Source organism: Ambystoma mexicanum, chromosome 3p (assembly GCF_040938575.1).
Source record: "Ambystoma mexicanum isolate Mex_15411 chromosome 3p, UKY_AmexF1_1, whole genome shotgun sequence".
Lineage (NCBI taxonomy): Eukaryota > Metazoa > Chordata > Amphibia > Caudata > Ambystomatidae > Ambystoma > Ambystoma mexicanum.
The window spans coordinates 878,880,274-878,899,851 of record NC_090925.1 but is presented as its reverse complement, the minus strand read 5'-3'; the positions used below and the strand labels follow the sequence as shown (position 1 = coordinate 878,899,851).

The window sequence follows — 19,578 nt, the reverse complement described above, 5'->3', positions numbered from 1 at the left end:
TGGAGTGGCTGAAAGGGCCCATAACAAAGTGGATAAAAGAAACTACTCGATTGTTGGTAACCTAGGGATTGTATACCTAAAGGCGAGGGATAAGGGTCTTAAGAGTGCGGAAATAATCCTGGATCTGAGGTGGGTACATCATAGGGAAGTAATGTGATGAAGAGTAGTAAGACTAGGAGTAATCAAGGTATCAATTTCAACTAAGGTAGCAAGCGCCCCTCTCTCGAAAGAACAAGGCATGATAACCTGTTCAGTGGTTGTTAACCACGTTGAGAGTTTGCAGCCATCTGCTTTTTGCTCACTGTACCTTTCACAGATGGGAAATATCCATTTGCATATCAGTCTTTGTCCCACCCATATGGGCAGTCCAGCACCGAAATGCTATGGCAATTCCTCTCTGAACAAGAGTACCACCAGCAACCCCATACACGTGTTTCAGCCTTGTTGGGCATCATCAGTGAGGTGAAGCTGGACCTCTCTAAGCACAGTGAGCAGGGAGTCCACGTCTGGTTGCCCCCAGGTAACCTAGGGTGACCAAACCCAAGTTCCTTCAACAAATTCAATAAAGGTAGCAGGCGCCCCTCTCTCGGAAGAACAAGGCATGATAACCTGTTCAGTGGTTGTTAACCACGTTGAGAGTTAGCAGCCATCTGCTTTCTGCTCACTGTACCTTTCACAGATGGGAAATATCCGTTTGCATATCAGTTCTTTGTCCCACCCACATGGGCAGTCCAGCACCGAAATGCTATGGCAATTCCTCTCTGAACAAGAGTACCACCAGCAACCCCATACACGTGTTTCAGCCTTGTTGGGCATCATCAGTGAGGTGAAGCTGGACCTCTCTAAGGTATCACTTGCATTTTAAAAGTAATTGATAGCCATGTAGAGCTTTGCTTGCTTTATGGCACCAAAGGCAAGTCCCAGGACCATGTGTGAAAGGTGGAGAAGGAGAGCACTCATTGTGCGACAGCGAACAAAATTTTTAATCTGAAAAATGTGGGGTGGGGACTTCCTCTGTTTAAGGGGTACATTTTATAAAATGTGTGAAATTTCAAGAGAATTTCCTTTTAAAAAAAATAAAAATTCTAAATGTACTTTATTATACTTTTTATTGTTCATTCTTTTTAAAAATGTGGTCCTTTTTACATTCAGAAATATTCATGTCTTTCAAGCTGTAGTTTAGCTCTGTGTCAGTAAACCTGTCCCTTCCTCCTCATCACCTTCCATTCCCACTCGTTGTATTGTCAACTTAACTACTTTTCCTGTACCTTCCCACCAGGCACCACCTGGGTTCATGAAATTGTGGACATGATACAGCAAAATGGAGATGTGGACAAATGTAAACGGGCTCCTACCTACGTCCGAAACCCCTTCATAGAGATAGCCCCACCAAAACCGCTACCATCTGGTAAGTTGAAATATGTACTTTATTAAGGTCATAGGCGCCAAAGGAGTGTAGCATACCTCTTAACCTGGTGAATCACCAAAGAGATTTTAGAGGGCATACCATTATAGTCACAGGGGATACCATTTTTTGTGAGCGTGATAGTTTTGCCTGGAGGGTGATCCATTTGACGTCTATGAAAGGTATTGAGGTTTTGGGAGAGTGAAATAAGTTAAGAGGGTGACACCCTCCAAACGAGGTTGAGAAAGCGTGCGTGAGGTAGACAAGATTGTAGGAACTGTAAGGGTGTAGAAGGAGGAAATTGACCCACAGGTGGAATGGTTGTTGGCATAAACATTTATGGTTGTTGGCATAAATGTTTATTAGTCAAGATGTCCATATAAATCAAGAGTCAACCGTCCTGTGTCAAAACCCTGCTTTTGTCCCTTACACTTATAACTCACCTAATGAAGTAACGGGCCAGTGGAATGGCCCCCTTCTTCTTGACAATGGTCCACAGCTTCAATCCTTAAGTATGATCTTTACCTGAAGGAATGACTCCCTTCCCCAGGTCTCAACCCCTTTACAATGCACAAAAACAATGCTCCAAATTGTAAAGCAGTACAGTTCTCAGTTCAAACATAAAAGGTAATGTTCCAATTCTTAGGTGCGATATTTAACTGAGGGAATGGCTCCCATGCCCAGGTCTCAATCCCTTTGCCATGTTCTACATTAAAAGTTCCAACTCAAACATCAACATTCCTTATTGCTCATAGCTGTTTCTTCACTATTGGGATCCTGGAGAATTCCCCCCTTTTACAGATATCTTGCTCTCAGTACTTTCACAATGCCAGAGGAATGACTCCCTTCTCCTGACGTTCTCTGTTTTATTTTGCAGTGCACAATGTCAGGGGGAATTACTTACTTGTCCAGGCCTTTTCTCAGGCTTGGTTTGCAGTTCATAAATGCTAGAGGGATCTCAGACCCTCTTCTCACTCACTTTTGTTCGTCCCACTTGGTTCAATCTCCTGCCAAGTGTTGCCATGAGGAAGACATCTAATTTCTGTGGGATCTCCCACCCTGGTCTTTTTTTGCTGCTTGGTTTGACCAACTTAACTCCCTCTCTCGCTAAGTGTTAAGAAAGATTTCCCTTAGGTGCAATTTTCCCTCCATCATTTATGGACGCCTAAAACTTTATGCTTTTGTTTGGCTAGCCAAACCTGACTTTTTCCAGTGGTGCACAGCCTTCAGCTGCGCTCCTCTGAGCTTTTGCTCATCTATTATGGGGAAACTGACACCTCCTTCAGACTGTCAGTACTGGGAAACTGTGTTTCCCTTAGTCCTTGACTATGTTTCCATTTCTTGGTAACTTTTTATCTATGTGCCAAGTATCTTACCGTACCGCACATATGGATCCTTTTTGGTTTATGGCCCTAGATACCATCTAAGGATTCTTTGGTGATTGTAACAGTGTGCCTAGGACGGACTGGTGGCAGCCGTTTACTTTTATAGTGTTTGTACTTTTTGATGAACCATATCGCGTTTACTGCGTTTGGCTTAAAACGGTGGCTAGTGCCCAAAATGGCCATGCCACAAAGTCTTTTGTTCTGTCCTTTGGCCAATTTGGCCCTTTGCCTGCACCCAGATCGAGCAGACCCAGGCATTCCTTAATTGGGCATGCAGACTCCGCCCAAACCGTAGCTTTCGCCGTCTTCTGCATGCCTTGTGTGTTTGGGCCCAGGAAGATGTTTGGGAATGTCTGGTCCCAATCCACACTACTGGTGCCAGGATGTCTGGTGTGCCTTAATGACTGGGAGCACCGTGGACCGTGATTGGTCCACGCCTGGTGTGCATGCAAGAGAGCAGATTTTTCATTGGTTCACACCCTCTGTGGCAAAGCCCTCACAGGACAAGGCTGCAGTGTTGAGCGATGCAGGTGCAGAGGAGACGCTGCCCGATTATACATAGCACGCTTCGCTACATCCACGCTTCCGTGCCTATAAGAACTGAGGTACGGACCCTCTGCGGCAAAGCTCTCGCAGGACAAGGCTGCAGTGTTGAGCGACACAGGTGTTTGGCGGTGACAGGGTAGCGGCGCAGACTCTGATCGGGGACGAGCTAACCCGCCTGTCTGCGACCACAAGGTAAGACCACAAGCCCTTCTTCAGGACTCTTTCGCAACCTCTGCAATTCTCTCTCTCTCTCTCTCTGTTCTTCCCTCTGGCCCGACTCACTCTGCAGGGCACACCCTGGATGTTATGATCTCCTCAGGCATCCCCTTCTCTAACCTTCTCACCACACCGCTCTCTTGGAGTGATCACTTTCTCCTTTCTTCCCACCTCTCTCTCTCTTCCCCGCAGGTCAGGCCGACTTCAACACTGCCACCTACTTTCTCGGTCATCCGACCCATGAAGCGTGTATCAGTTGAGGCTTTCCCCGCTACTTTCTCTCCTGCACCTTTGGCTGACTCACAACCTGACACAGCCCTCTCTATCGCACCCTGGATGTCCTTGCCCCTGTCATGAGGATCCTCTTCTTGAAGCCCAAATCCAAGTGCAACTCTTGGTATGATTCCGACCTCGCCGCCCTTAAACGCAAGTGCAGGGCGGCGTAGAGGAAGTGGAGGGCATCAGGCGCATCCCCTGACAAACTGGCCTGCCACCTGCTCCAAAGGCAATACAGACGCTCTGTCCTCCACAAGAAGAGAGCCTACATCCAAGCCTGCATCTCTGAGGCATCTATCAACTCAGCCGAACCTTTCAAAATCTGCAAGGAGCTGCCCAATCCTGCTGCAGTCTCTACCTCTCCTGTTCCCTCCCAGGCCCTCTGCATGTCCTTGGCCTGTCATTTCACTACCAAAACTCATGACATCCTGTCCACCCTCTTTTCCTCCTCTTCTACCACTACTGGCCCGCAAGAGGCTGCCTCTCCTCTTCCTTTCCCCTGTTCACCCCTGACGATGTATCTAGACAAGTCCGACCTATGAAAGTCTCATCAAAGCAGATCCTCTCCTGCTCATCCAGAACCATCAAGGACCACATTGGCACCCTTGCTCCAGCCTTGGCCGATTTCTGTAAACACTCCTTTGCCTCTGGAACTTCCTCTACCCTCTTAAGCACTCTCTTGTGCACCCCCTACTAAAGAAGCCCTCAGCCAATCCTTCCTCTCCGGCTAGCTATTGCCGATCTCCATCACTCCTTTCCGGGGCAAACTCTTGGAAAAGCTGGCCATCTCCTAGCTTAATCTACATACTGAATCTGGTGGTTGCCTCCATGACCACCAGTCTGGTTCCAGAGCTGCCAGAAGCACAGAAACTGCTCCCCTGAACATCCGTGAAGACTTTCTCTCCAATCTTGACTCTAATCTCCCTTCTGTCCTCATTCTCCTTGATCTACCCTCTGCTTTTGACACGGTCAACCATACCATCCTGCTCAATCGCCTCTGTGACAACCTTGGTATTACTGATCAGGCCCTGGCCTGGTTGACCTCCTTTCTCACCGACCGACCATCTCAGGTCCGCTGGGGTCTTTCATCTCTTCTATCTCTCTCTCTACTTGTGGTGTTTCACAGGGGTCTAACCTGTCTCCGTGGCTCTTCAACCACTACCTGGCACCTCTTGCCCACTGCATCGCTACTTTCTGCTCGAATTTTCAGTGTTATGCAGATGACACTCAGCTCTCTTTCAGGCTCCCCTCAGCCACCTCTGCTTCTTCTCTCATACCAGACTGTCTGGCTGCAATTCAGGAATGGTGTGCTACCAATGATATTTGCCTTAATGCCAGTAAGGCTGAAATCCTCCTCATTGGCACACCCACTCCCTCCTTTCCTCTCTCTCTCTCTCCCTGGCCACTCTCTCTGGGCCTTCTTCCTGCCCCTTCCTGTGAGACTAAGAACCTTGGTGTCATCTTTGACTACACCCTCTCCTTCTCTCTTCACATCTCTAACGTCTCTAAGAAGTCAAACTATCAGCTGCACCTCCTCAGTGGTATTCTTCCTTTTCTCACTTTCCCCTAGAAGTTCACTGTCTCCAGAGCTCTTGTCCTCTCTCTCTACTCTTCGACCTTTACAACTTATCCAGAACAGGACTGGGAGACTTGTCCTTGGCCTCAAGCATAGGGATCGTATTTCTCCAGCTCTGAAATCTCTTCACTGGCTCCCCGTGGCTGCAAGGATAAAGACCCTCTGCATCATCCACAAGGCTTTCTGGGATCTGGAGCCGCTCTACTTCCAACTTTCTCTTCCAAAACATCTTCCTTCTCGAGCTCTCCGCTCATCCACCTCCAACTCTCTGAGGGTCAGACACTTCTCCAAGAAGAGAGTTGGGGGAAGCTCTATCTCCCTCTGGAACAGCCTCCCTGCCTCTCTCAACTCAAGACCATCCTTTTTGCTTCTGCTTTCTCTCTTCATCTCCCCTGCTGATTCATCTGACTGCTCCACTCACTGGCTGCCTGGTCACCCTCTGATCTTGGGCCCCTGCATGTCCAGTTGCCTTTGCACTGCCTCCAGGCAGGCTCCACAGAACTTAAGGGTCTGTATCTGCAACCCTGCAGTCCCTTCTCTCTGCACTTATGAGCACCCGCTGGCTGCACTTGTGAGTTAACTGCACTTCCGCTCTCTCCTACCCCCTGGCACTTTTCCCCTTTCCTCTTCCCGCACTTGCACGATCTGAATGACACAAGGCCTAGTAAGATCATTATTTTGCCCTCCCTTTGTTTCCCCCTCCTTGTCTTGTCGCGCCTAGAAACACTTGTGTACAGGCGCGTTATAAATGCCACATCATATCATATCCCAGATTTTGGTGTGAAGCTAATCTTGGATAAGAGAAGGGGCTCTGCATCCATTCCAGGTCGATCAACTGAAGTTCTCACCGAACTACAGAAGGAGCCAAGTATCCTGAAACGCTGAAGCAGAACAGTGGACGGTTTGGCACCCTGAGCCCGCTGTTGTCCCATTGGACCCCTTGTTTTGCATCGATCACAGAAGGCCTGCAAGGATGCTTGGACCCTTTGGAGTAGTACAAACAACTACTCTCGGCATCTCCGGATTACCCTCCAAAAGAGACTCATCGGAAGTGTTTGTGTGACATCCATCGAATTGACCAGCTCAAACCCAGGGTATCGCATAGGAGTGCCGTCGTCCCGAGTTGAATCTCGAGATATGGGGAACCTGGGCCCTCTCCCACCAAACCTTGTAGTCCTAGCTCCACTGGGTCGCGATTTAGGAGACTGCGTCATGCTGCAACCATTTGTGGTCCCTGCATTGCCCTGTGTGGTGACGGTCATTGTTGGAGCCTTGCCTGCCTTGCCTGCCTGCCCCCTTGTGCCCTGCACTGTATCTGTCTTTTCTTCATCGTGAGCTGAGAAAAGGCTACTGTCCTGCCACAGATGATTGTCCCATCCCGCAGTTTTCCTCATGGCAGTACTTCCAGCATTAGAAAAAGGGAAGTCAGTTTGTGATACCTTATAGGTAGAGTCTGAGGAAGTGTCTTTAGTAGGTTTTAAGGGGGAATGAGGAGAGCTATAACAGCATGCCATTAGGACATGAGGAATGGAAGGGACATCCTTAAAAGGAAAAGGGGGATACCATGTCTCACCCGATGATGTCGGGAGACTCCCCTTTGAGCTGCCTTCCCCCATGTGATCCTCCCTAATAAAGCCATCCTGGGGGTCAGGATCAGGTAGCAGCTGCCGTTCTGTGGCCACATGGGAAGAAGCAGCTGCCGAGAAAGCAGTGATGACACCATCAGATTCGGCACTCCAGGCAGGCTCATCTTCAGACAGTCAATCACAGTATTGTATCCACTCAACTGAATACCATTTTGTCGCAGGAGAAGTTACGTTCTTTTCCAGTAAAATGGTACTTAAAAATAGCAAAACATTTTTGATTTATAGTGTTCCCTTTACTTTGCTCTGTTCTGTGGATACTAATTTAGGATTCTCATCTTTTTGCGTGAAGTGTGGGTGTTAATTTTCAACCATCTTGTTTTAAGTGCACTGTCTCATGAGAGGTTTTCTTTCATGGTGTACAGGAAAAACAAGCTTCTGATGCTTGTGAATCTGCTTAGAATAACATACTGTGCATATAGTCTGACATCTAGTTGTAATTGCAGAGTATATTACATCATTCTTTTGAATATCAAAAAGGGACATCCACCTGGGCGTGTGCCTGTAACACTATCCCTAACGTGATGTGTAGTGTACCCAAAATCCTTCACTTGCTGAGGTCCCACCAGATTGTTTTGTTCCGCCTATCTAGTCGGTCGCACATGCAGAGCTCGTATAGAGTTTATATTGCTTGTCTACTTTAAGTGGTTCACGCTTACTTCTTCGACAGCTGCCTTAACCGCTATTCAATGACTGATCCTGCCTCGCCGATGGTCCTTCTACTGACAACTCACTGACTGATTTCCATGCAGCCTTGGCCCTCTGGCCCTGCCTCACAATACGGAGAGTGGGGCCCTTTTATTACTGACTTCCTTCTTAGAATGCCTCTTCTTTGCCCCTCCTCTTCTTTTTCCTTCAGTCTGGCTACCATTTCACTCCCTTATGGAGAGAGCACCCTTTAAATTCTGCGCGTCTTGCAACAGGAAATTTCCCTTAAAAGACACCCATCGCCAGTGCAGTCGGTGCCTCCCTCATGACCACAACGAGTGGCGTTGCAAGGCCTGTAAGCTTTTTTCGGCCTAATACCCTAAAAGACAGGTGCACTAAGCGGCTGGCGGCCTATGCTATGCGGGCCAAGAGTCGTTGCCGCCGGAACCTTACCGATTCCGCCATGGTGAATGGAGCAATTACCGCCCCATTCCAAGGTGGGCAAGGGTGGTAATTCCCCTTTCACCATGGCCCTTCCCCATTCCCATTTTTGCCCCCATAGGGCTCAATGGGAATGGGGAAGGCGGTAATAACGGTAAAGCCAGCCATTAAGGGAGGAGCCGCAAAGGGACCTCAGAATAGGGCGGTAAGGGATTACGGTACCGGTGCCCTTACCGGTACGGGTAATCCCTTACCGCCTGGGTCGTAATGAGGCCCAAGGAGTCTGTTGGTAGCAACGGCTGAGATTCAGAAGCCATACACTTAACGGTGGAACCTACACGTTCCTGCGTGTCTGTCCCCAGCCCCGCCGAGCAAGTCATCGGCAGTGCGATGGGGAGATCTCACCCTGGCGACAAGGGCACACACGCTACAGCTCCTAAGCACACAGCCCCTATGCTTTCTTCATCGGATCTACCGAAAAAGCCTTCAACGCCCGCAGGCCCGTTGAAAGTTTTGACTGGGCCTTCTGAACTTCGTGGTTCAGCTCCTTCTGCGCACCCGCCTTCGCTGCACATGGCACAAAGTCCTCTTCTTCAGCAGACGCTCCCACTAAATCCTCAGCCTCCGATGCGGTAGCGTCAAAAGACGTGCCAAAACAGGCCCATTTATCCAAGATGCTCCCAAAGCTTCGGGAGATATGGTATAATATGGCATTTATAAGCTTTCTACAGCCTGTTCTCACAGTTCTGACCCTAAAAAGGCCTCTCCTTTACCTGAAGGGTATTCTCCAGCCTCCTCTTCCTAAAGCCCTTCAACAGGATCCTGTTCCAGCTAGCCAGCCCTTCCCTCCCACTGATGAGTCCACCTCCTCTGAGTGGACATGGGAAAGCTTTGAAGCATGTATGGATGAAATGGTAGAGTTTATCAACTTTACAGGTCAGTCTGATGATATCCTTAAAAGATAAAGGTCTATGGATCCTTGTCCTGTTCCTCTTAAGTCCCAGAGGCTCATTTCATCTGGTGCTTAGTTTGCATCCCCCGATGAACAACGTCCACAGGAACCTTCCGTAGTTGTGTCCAAGGACGACCAGGATGACCCCGACCAGGACATTTACTATATTCCTGACCCAGGTCAGGCATCTCAAGACCCTGTCTCTCACGAGCCAGAAGACTGGGACCCCGCTGATGCAAAAAGCTGGGACACCTCTGTTGCATTTTGCACCCAGATCCCCAATAAGACCACGCTCCTTGCAAGCTATGGTGATGTACAATGGGGACTCATACAGAAAGGCCTCCAGAACGTTCCGGAGCCTGCCCACACCCAACTCCTAGCTGTGGTTACTGAAGGTCGCCAAGTAACACAGAATATGCTAAAAAACACTTTCAGCTGAAACAGAAGGACGCATCTGCACACAGGGGACTCTCCTAAAGTGCCAAGTCTGGCTGAAAAATGTGCGGTTCAAGACAGAGACACAGACTTCCCTCATCAATAAGCCAGTGGAAGACTCTGCTGTCTTTGGTAAGGTGGTTGATGAGGCCATGGAAACCGCTAAAAGAGAGCACGAAACTCTCATATCCCTTAACCAGATCTCGGGCAAAACATTTGTCCAACGAGGGGCATTCAATACCCACTGGTCCTTTCGCAGCAGTTCTTTTCCTGTTCCTCTCAGTGGCGGTATGGATTGGGAGGAGCCCGTGGTTTTCCGTCCAAGGTGTCCCCAGCAGATCCCAGTCCCCTCAACGGCTGTGATTTCAACGCGGGAAGGTTATAAGGAGAAACTCTGCAGTCAGAGGCTCCCCTACCCCTCACCAGCAAATGGCTCGGCAGTACAGGTCCCCTTCCATGACTTCCCTGTTGGGGGACGTATAACATATTTTACCCATGCATGGGAGGGGATCATTTCAGATCAGTTGGTACTCAAGACCGTCGCCCATGGGTACTGTCTGGAATTCCTGCAACCATCCCGCTACCATCCACCCAAGAACAGACAACTGTCCTCAGAGCATCTGCAAATCCTGCTGGAAGAAGTACAGATCCTTCTAAACAAGGGAGCAATCCAGTTTGTCCCTAATCTTCAGGTAAACAAGGGTATTTATTCAATATACTTCCTTGTACCCAAAAAGGACCTAACCATGCGCCCTATTTTAGATCTGCGTCCTGCGACCAAATATGTAAAACCTCAAAGGTTCAGAATGACAACTCTTCAGGAGGTAATCCCACTGCTGTAACAGGGGGATTACATTTCCACATTAGATATGAAAGATGCATACTTTCATATTTCAGTGTTGCCAACGCTCAGAAAGTACCTCAGGTTCAAGATAGAGAACACTCACTATCAGTTCAAGGTGCTCCCCTTTGGCATTGCCTCAGGCCCAAGGCAGTTTACGAAGTACTAGCAGTAGTATCCGCTCACCTGTGCACGCAGTCCATCCTAGTCTATCCTTATCTCGACTGGCTCATAACCAGAGACTTGTACGGAACGTGTCTGGAGAACACTCAAAAGCCAGTAGAAGTCTGGTCCTCAGTCAAGTCAAACAGTTTCCAACGAGAGGGTTCCAAACATGTTGTTCCAGAACCCTGATTATGTAGCCAGTCACCGGATAACTGTACGCAAGGCCATGCGTCTATTGGGGATGATGGCATCCTGCATCATCCTGGTTCCACACGCCTGTCTGCACATGCGCCCCATGCAGGAGTGGCTCTCATGCCAATAGTGTCAGGCAAGCGGTCAGTGGGACGATCTAGTAGTTGTCTCAACAGCCTCATTCAGTCTTTGAAGTGGTGGTCAAAGAAAACCTTCTGAAGGGGAAGTCCTTTACCACCCCAGCAGTAGAAGCCACTCTCACCATGGACACATCCCTATTAGGTTGGGGAGCACACCTCCTAGAACAGACACAGCCCGGTATGTGGTCTCTATTAGTAGCTCCCAAACAGATCAATCTGTTGGAACTACTGGCGGTGTTCAAAGCATTGAAAGCATTCCAGACTCAGGTACAGGGGAAGACAGTTCTTGTCCTCACAGCACCACAGCCATTTACTATCTGAACTTGAATGTTGTTCTCACAAGATTAATGGGACCTCCTTTTGAGCTAATGCATAAGGCCAGTCTTAAGGCCCTCACCTATAAGACTGCCTTTTTTTTTTTTTCAAAATATTTTTATTTGCATTTCTTCAAACATGTACATCGGGACTCAACATTGTCCCCTTCAACCCTCCCCCCCTCCGCACCCCCTCCCTCCCACAGGTTTTAACGTCTTTGCATTGACCCAGCGACCCTTTGATGCGTTTCTCTTAGCCTGTGAACATGTCTAGAATATGGATAGTGTGGGGGCACCATTGCAGCATGTAATCGCTTTGCAGGAAGTCTATGGTGTCGCCCCAATCTGTGGCGAAACTCTGTCTCCTTGAATATTATATGTGATCCTCTCCATTGCTACGTAGGTCCAGATCCTGTGTAGCCACTCCTGCGTGGTTGGAGGAGACTTTTGTTTCCATTTTTGTGCTATGGCTAGCCACGCTGCAATGTGGAAGCCCATAAAGTTTCGTTTTTGTGTCCTTGTGAGGGATTTGCTCGGGGGGGCCCACATGCCGCACATCCATACTTCTTCTCCTAGGTTAGCCGTACCCTTGAAGATTCCTTGCATCTGAGTTTTCACATCCGCCCAGTTTTGTTGCAGTTCCTTACAGTCCCACCATATGTGTCTCCAATTTCCCATGGAATCACACCGCCTCCAGCATGTCCCTTGTGTTATTGGGAACATTTTGTGGATTCTCTCTGGCGTATAGTGCCATTGAATCATCACTTTGGTCCAGGCTTCCCTCGTTTGTATCGCCCTTGTCCATTTCGGGATTATTTGACAAGTGTAAGTCCATTGATCCCTCGTTATTTGTTTCCCTAGAGTTTTTTAGAGTTTCGATGTTGATGTTTGGGTTTCCTTCATAGGAGGTGGCGCAGATTTGATCTTGCGACTGCTCTATCCTGTGCCTCCCACCATTTCTCTGAGGTGTCCGTGATCCATTCCTGTATGACCCAAAGTTGTGCCGCCCCCTATTACTTCTTAAAGTGGGGGAGTGCCATACCTCCATATAGTTTCTGTGCTGTAAGCACCTGTTGCGACAATCTCAGTGTTTTATTTTGCCATATGTATTTGGTGATTGTTTTGGAGAGTGTCTTAAAAAATGCCAGCGGAATCCGGATAGGGAGGGCTTGGAAATGGTACAGCAGTCTGGGTAGGATCGTCATTTTGATGACTGTTATTCTGCCCCACCATGATATTGACAGCGGGTTCCATCTGTTTAAATAGCTTTTTACGTCTTCTAAGAGTTTGGGGTAGTTCCCTTTGTAGAGGTTTTTGATCTGTGGTGCTAACGTTACTCCCAGATATTTCACTCCTTCTTCGGCCGTTTGTAGTTGTAGGTCTCTAGTCGTCTTGTATATTTCTTCTTTGTCTCCCGCCAAGGCCATTACCGACGATTTCTGCTTATTTATTTTCAGCCCCGAGATCTTCCCATAGTTGTCCATCTGGTGGATGAGGGGGGCGGGGCGTGTTGCTTGGGTCCGCCACGGTCATCAACATATCGTCCGCATGTGCCGCTGTCTTGTGCATATGTCCTCCCATTTCTATGCCCCTTACGTCAGGGGCCGCTCTGATCTTTGCTAAGAGGGGTTCTAGGAAGATTGCGTATAGTAGGGGTGACAGGGGGCACCCTTGTTTTGTGCCCCTTCTTATTCTGATGGGCTCCGATAGTTCCCTGTTAACTGCAATCCTGGCCATCGGACAGTTGTAATTGGCCCGAATCATGTTTATGAAGTCCTTTCCCATGCCCATTTTCCGTAGTGTAGCAAATAGCATTGTCCATTCTACCCGGTCGAATGCTTTTTCGGCGTCTAACGAGATTATTGCAGAGGGGATTTCCATGATTCCCGTCTTCTCTATAAGGTGTACTATTCGTCTAATATTGTCGTGGGTTTTCCTGTTTGGGATGAATCCTGAATGTTCTTGGTGAATTAATTTGGAGAGCAGGGGAGCTAGTCTGTTGGCGAGGACCTTTGTATAGAGTTTGGCATCGACATTGATTAGGGCAATCGGGCGGTATGAGCCTGGTTTTTCTGGATCCTTTCCCTTTTTGTGGAAGACTAGTATTTTTGCTTCGTTCATGGATGCGGCGATGTTGTTCGTTGCCTTGAAAGTGTTGAATAGAGTGGTTAAATGTGGAGTTAAGATTTCCGCGTATGTTTTATAGAACACGGTGGTGAAGCCGTCTGGGCCCGGTGCTTTATTCTTCGGGAGGTCCCGTATTGCCTTTGCCACCTCCTCTGTTGTGATCGGTTCGTCGAGAGCCTCTTTTTCTGTTTGTGATACTGTTGGGAGAGTTATCTCTGATAGGAATGCCTCCTGGGCTTCTTTGCTCGCGCGTTGAGAGGTGTACAGGTTCTGGTAGTAATCTCAGAATATTTCTTTGTCTTTCGTCTGTGTTTTCTTAGTTGCTTGTCCGTCTATCAGGGTTTTCACGGTTTGCTCTTGCCGTCTGCCTTTTAATTGTCGTGCCAGTAGTTTATCTGCTTTATTTGATTTCATCGCGTACCAGTGTTTTATATGCAGTAGTTGTGTTTCTGCTCTTCTGGTCCTTATCAGGTCTATCTGGCTCTGGATGTGTCGATATGCTCTCTTTATTTTCCTGGAGGTGTTCTTTGTCATTTCTTCTCTTATTTCTTCCAGTTTTTTCCCCAGTTCATCTTCCCATTTGTATGAGAGTTTATCTTTTTGTGCTTTCAACGATATTATTCGGCCTCTTATCACTGCTTTGAAGGCTTCCCAGGTGGTGCTTGGGGAGACGTCCAGGGTATCGTTGTGTTCATAATATTCCTCTATATTTTCTCTGATTGATTCTCTAGCCACTGTGTCTTGTATTATTTCTCTTGACAGCGTCCAGCGCCATAGTCCCGTTGGTTTTCACCGATTGTGAAGGGTGATCCATAGTGGTGCGTGATCTGAGAGTGATGTGCCTTTTTCGATGTCTTGTATTTCTCCGACTAGGGCTCCGGTAGCCCATATGTAGTCGATCCTGGAGCTTGTGTCATGTACATGTGAGTGATACGTATATCCTTTTTTTGAGCCTCTGAGTCTTCTCCATACATCCTCTAGTGCCAGGTTCTGCATTGCTTGTTTTAGCGTTGGTGATGGGGTGCCCTGATGGGAGTTTTTAGGATTCAATCGGTCTTCTGTTAGGTTCCAAGCTAGGTTGAAGTCGCCTGACAGGATCACTTCTCCTTCCGCGAAGCTTTCCAATTTGTTGACCGTGTCTTTGATAAATCCTTCCTGACCCGTATTTAGGGCGTATAGGGTTGCGATACTTAGTTTGCGATTGTCTATCTGGGTCTTTACAAAGACGAAGTGGCCGTTTTTATCTGTTAATGTTGCTATGATTTGGACCTGAAGATGGTTCGCGAAGGCAATGAGTACTCCTTTCTTTTTCTCCTCGTCGTTGGATTGTATGATTTGTTTGTAGCTTCTTATTTGGTGTTGATTCTTTCTCTTCTTCTGAATGTGCGTTTCTTGGAGTGAAATTATGTCGAACTTCTCTCTGTGTAGGAAGTGTTCGGTTTTTTTTCCTCTTCACCGGCGTGTTCAGCCCTCTGATGTTGTATGTTAGAATTTTCAGCCCCATTCTTTTGTGTGTGTCTGTAGTTTCTTACTGGGACTATCCTGTGGGTCGCTGTGGTATGCATCCGTACCGGTGTTTAAGTCTTTTCCCCTCCCAACTTTCCCCTGAACTCCCTCCCCACCTCCCCCTTTCCCCCCCCCAACTTTGTCCCTGAGGAGGGCCCTGTGCCCTATGGTTGCTCCGGCGTTGCGCCATCGCTCCATGCCCTCTAACTTCTCAGGGTAACTGTTCGCAGGGGCTCCTACACCCTGCTAGTGATATAGATTCATCGGCTGTCCCGGGGCTCTGCCGCGCTTTCGGATAGGCACCTGCCCTGGCTAGATTGTCTGTGCCTAAGTTGCCTCTCTCTCTGATCTTGCGATAAAATTCTTTTTTCTGGGATAGCATATTTTACTCCAGGTTGCGTGATTGGAGTCTTGTTTTTCTTTTCTCTGTTTGCCATCCCTTCGGCTGTCTTAGTTGTTTTTGGGGTTCCTTCATTGTTGTGGGCTCTGACTCATGTTCGTGGCATCCCATAATCTTGAGGCCCTCTTCGCATGTCGTGATTCGATGTTGTCTCTCTTCCCACGTGAATAAGAGGCCGAAGGGGAATGTCCATTTATAACGGATTTGTTTTTCGGTTAGGATTTTGGTAAACTGGATCATTTCTCTTCTCTTTCTGAGCGTGGATTGTGCTAAATCCTGGAACAGCAGAATTTCTTTGCCGTTCATTCTTATTTGTTCTAACGTCCTGGCCTTCCTCAGGATTTGTTCCTTTTGTGTGTAGAATGTCATGGCCACTAGAACGTCTCTTGGGCAGGATCCGGTGTCCCCTGCTCTCCGTGGGCCTACTCTGTGTATTCTATCGATGAGAACATCTTCCCTTGGGTCTTCCTTTAGAATGTCTTGAAAAACTTGTTGTACTGCTGTGCGAAGGTCTTTTTCCTCTACTGTCTTCGGCATATTTTCGGTGCGTATATTTGATCTTCTAGATCTATTTTCCAAATCTTCACATTGTGATTCCAGTTCCAAAGCTAGACGTGCAAGGCGGTCTTGTGCTTCTGCTTGTTGGAGCAACTCCTCGTCTAAGTTCTGGACCGTGCTTTCCAGGTCATCCGTCCTCTCTTCCAGGGATTCAATGTCTTTCTTTAGTTCCTGGACTGCCTGTTTCAGTTCTCCCTTCATGTTGTCGAATTGCGACTGTGTTGAGGCCATGAACTGGTCTTGAAATTCTTTAAACCAGGATTTCATGTCGTCTCTTGAGGCCATATCTATGTCTTCGTTTCGCTCTATAGGGTCTCCCCCTTTATTTTTTTGTTTACTCATTCGCTTTGGTGTTGCACTTCCAATTCCTCAAATATTGGTCAGATCCTGGACCTGTTTAGCTCCGCTTTTGTTTGTCGCCGTTGCCTGAGACCCCACTCTCGTCCTGGCTTTGGACATGTGTATTGATCCTTGCCGGCGTGCTTCTTAGCGTTGTCACTTCGCTTTCCCCCCAGTTTCTGATTGGGCCTCTCCGCTTCTTGCGTGTTGTATTGATATATGTCCCGTTTCTTGTTTCTTGGGTCTTATGTGGATTCTTCCCCCGGGTTCGGGTCTCACTGTTTTGGTATTGTTAAGTTTGCCTGGGGGTCTGTCCCTCGATGGGCTGTTAGGCCCCCCCTTTGGTTTGATTTAGCGGTAGTAGGGAGGGGCTTCCTCCCTGTTTCTATGCCTTCGAGTGGGGCGGTGCCTTGTGGGGGGAGACCGTGTCTCTGTTTCTTTGGGGGGGAGCACCAGGTTCCTATTTTCCGTCCCTTTTAGTTTCTGGGGGGGGACCCCACGCCTCTTGCCCCGGAGTGCCCGGGACGGCTTCGCTGTCTGTGTCTGGGGGGGCGGCACCCTCCCCGCTTGTCCCCGCTTCTCCCCCCCGCCTCGTACCTGGTTTTGTGGCTCCGGAAGGACCGCTCGTTCAGCTGTTCCCCGCTGCTCGGTTTTGGAATCTTCTCTCCCGCGCCGGTCAGGCGTGCGGCTTCTCTCGCCTGGTCGTCCCCTTCTTCCGTGCGGCCTCTCCCCCGTCCAGTCCTCCTCTCGCCTGGGGCTGTGGTGTCTCCGGGATCAGCCTCGTCGGGGCGGGGTCCTCTACCTGGGCCCTCGTCTCTCTGCTGGGTCTCTCTCCGGAGGAGGTCCGGGTGCTGTTCCGAGGGTGCCATACGCTTCGGCGGGCTCAGGATCTCTGCTCTGTCGGGGCCTCGGCGCCGGCGGGAAGGCTATCCTGGGCCAGGTCCTGAGTTCCACTCCGTCGCTTCCGAGGTGAACGCTTCAGAGGCGTTTCTCTCCTTCTTCTTCTCCTGTGGGAGGTAGGCGCGTCTTGGAGGGCTCGGCGTCTGCTTTATTTTGTTTCTTTATTGTCGCGGCTCGAGCTGGGGGAGGGAGCTACGCTCACGCACGTCTGCCAAGCTCGGCCGCCATCTTGGAATCAAGACTGCCTTTTTAATGGCCATTACTTCCATAAGGAGGGTTAGTGAACTACAGGCCCTCTCAGTTCAATACCCATTTGTGACTATTCACAAAGACAAGGTGGTACTGCGCACACACCCACGTGTTGCACCTAAATTCATTTCTAAGTTCCACGTAAACCAATCCATCGAACGTCCTACTTTCTTTCAGAACCCAACTAATTTTGCTGAAAGAACGTCCATACACTAGATGTTAGAAGAGTGGTAGTGTAGAAAAGACTAAACCACTGAGAAAGACAAACCAATTATTTGCCTCTGTGGCAGCTGGTAGAGGAGACCCTAGGCCTCATTACGAGGTTGGCGGTGCGACCAGCGGGTTGCCGCCAACCAGGTAACACTGAATTCAGCGCCTGACTTCCCAGTGCCACCGGGACATTACAAGTCCCGGCGGCATGGGATGTCAGACGCTGGATTTCGTAAGTCTCCATTCCCATAGAGTCCACTAGAACTCTATGGGAGATGGGAGATGGAAGTACCGGTACTGTTGCCAACGGTGCCGGTGTTTCCGTGACAAATCTGCCTACAAGCGCTGCTGCGCCCGGCTGGGTCAGACCTGCTGGGCGCAGCGGCCCCCAGCAGGCAGACTCGTAGTGTGGCGGTCCGGAAACAAGGGTGTCAGTAAGCTTACCGGCACCATTGTTTCCAGACCGCCACACTTGTAATAAGGCCCCCTGTCCCTAAATGAGCCACATCCAAATAGATTGTTAAATGCATCACACTGTGTTACTATCTTGACGAAATATACTTACCCTTTATGCCTAGAGCTCACTTTACTAGGGGCACAGGAGCTACTATAGCTTTTATTGCAAATGTTCCTCTTGATTCTTTTTGCAAAGCAGCTACCTGAAGTTCTGTTCACATCTTCACTCAACATTACGCCTTAGACACAGAAGTCGGATTCTCAGGTGGCACAAGCGGTGCTAAGACATCTCTTTGATACTGTTCCTTCACACTTCCCACCATCATCTCCTGGTACTGTGCGCTAGTCTATGCACAGTATGTGATTCTAAGCAGATTCACAAGCATCAGAAGATGTACATTACTCACGTAATCATTTTTCTGATGATTGTATCTGCTTGGATTCACATGTGCCCACCCTTCCTCCCCTCTTGGAGTAGAAGGAACATAGACATCTTACACCTTCTTTCTTCTGTGTTCACTCACGCACTGTGTAAGGCTCCCTCACGGCAGAACAAAAACAAATGGTGGGACCGCGACACGTGAAGGATTTTGGGTACACTACATGTCACGTAATGGCATAGTGTTACAGTCATGCCTAGGTCGACGTACCTTTTCGATCTTTGAAAGAAAGATGCAATACTCTGCGATTACCACTATATGTTGGACTATATGCACAGCATGTGAATCTCAGCAGATGTAATCATCAGAAATACTATTACGGTGAGTAATGTATGTCATTCAGGTCCTGATGCAACCAAAATCCTTGTGCTACTGGTCCGGTCCTAAGGTTACACAAGACTGCTTGATTCACTGTTTGTGGCATGATTAAACAATTATTTTCTGAAACTGGGAAATGACTGCATGGTTCAAATAGCTAACAAAATCAAAACATTCTGAAACGTAGATTGCGCTGGCTTGTACATTTATTCCAACTAATACTATTATCACGTGTGCTAACTGCTTACTTTCGAGCTCAATTTCCTCCTGCTGGCTCTTACTATTTGCAGTTTTCCCCAGTTTTTGATAACACAGATATTTCTTTAATGTATTCTATGTTGAGTTTTTCAATTTTAAGTTTATTTCAGAAACATGTGCACCCTTTATAAACAGTTTCAGTGATTAAAAACGAAATAATTTCCAATCTCAGCTAGAAATAAATGTGTAGTTTTATAAAGTTGGGGTATGCCAAATAACATATGTCATATTCAACCGAATAATTTGTCAAGTATTTGTTATGAAACTGTTTGAGGTCGAAATGATTGTTTAATTTATTAATAAATTGTGTTCCAAACTTGAAAAGCACACTATAAAAAAAAATGCCATTTTACATATTTATTGCCAGGTTTTATTTATTTCTCTTCATTTTAATCAATGCATCATCCTTATTTAAAGCATACAAGCCAGAACACACATTAACACAAAAACAGGGAACACATTTATGCAAGGATATTGCACATGCAAAACCATTGCTACTCAACATGGCATACTTCATGAATGCAAAGTTATTGGTTGAATGAACAAAATGCATATTGCAATTTGCAATTGCCATTGTAAATTGCACACACATGGCAATCCCTAGTGAGTTGCAGGGCAGCTTAGATGGGAGAGTTTCTAACC

At 48.0% G+C, this 19,578-nt stretch overlaps 1 protein-coding gene across 2 annotated transcripts in view; it reads left to right on the top strand.

Annotated features, from left to right (window-relative positions):
* LOC138581055 (sulfotransferase 1C2-like) overlaps window positions 1–19,578 on the top strand; it is a 347,674-nt gene that overhangs the window by 227,872 nt on the left and 100,224 nt on the right. For both annotated transcript variants that reach the window (XM_069652096.1, XM_069652097.1), the window contains exon 3: window positions 1,280–1,408. In XM_069652096.1, the coding sequence (XP_069508197.1) occupies window positions 1,280–1,408 (129 nt within the window). The remainder of the gene's footprint in view (window positions 1–1,279; window positions 1,409–19,578) is intronic.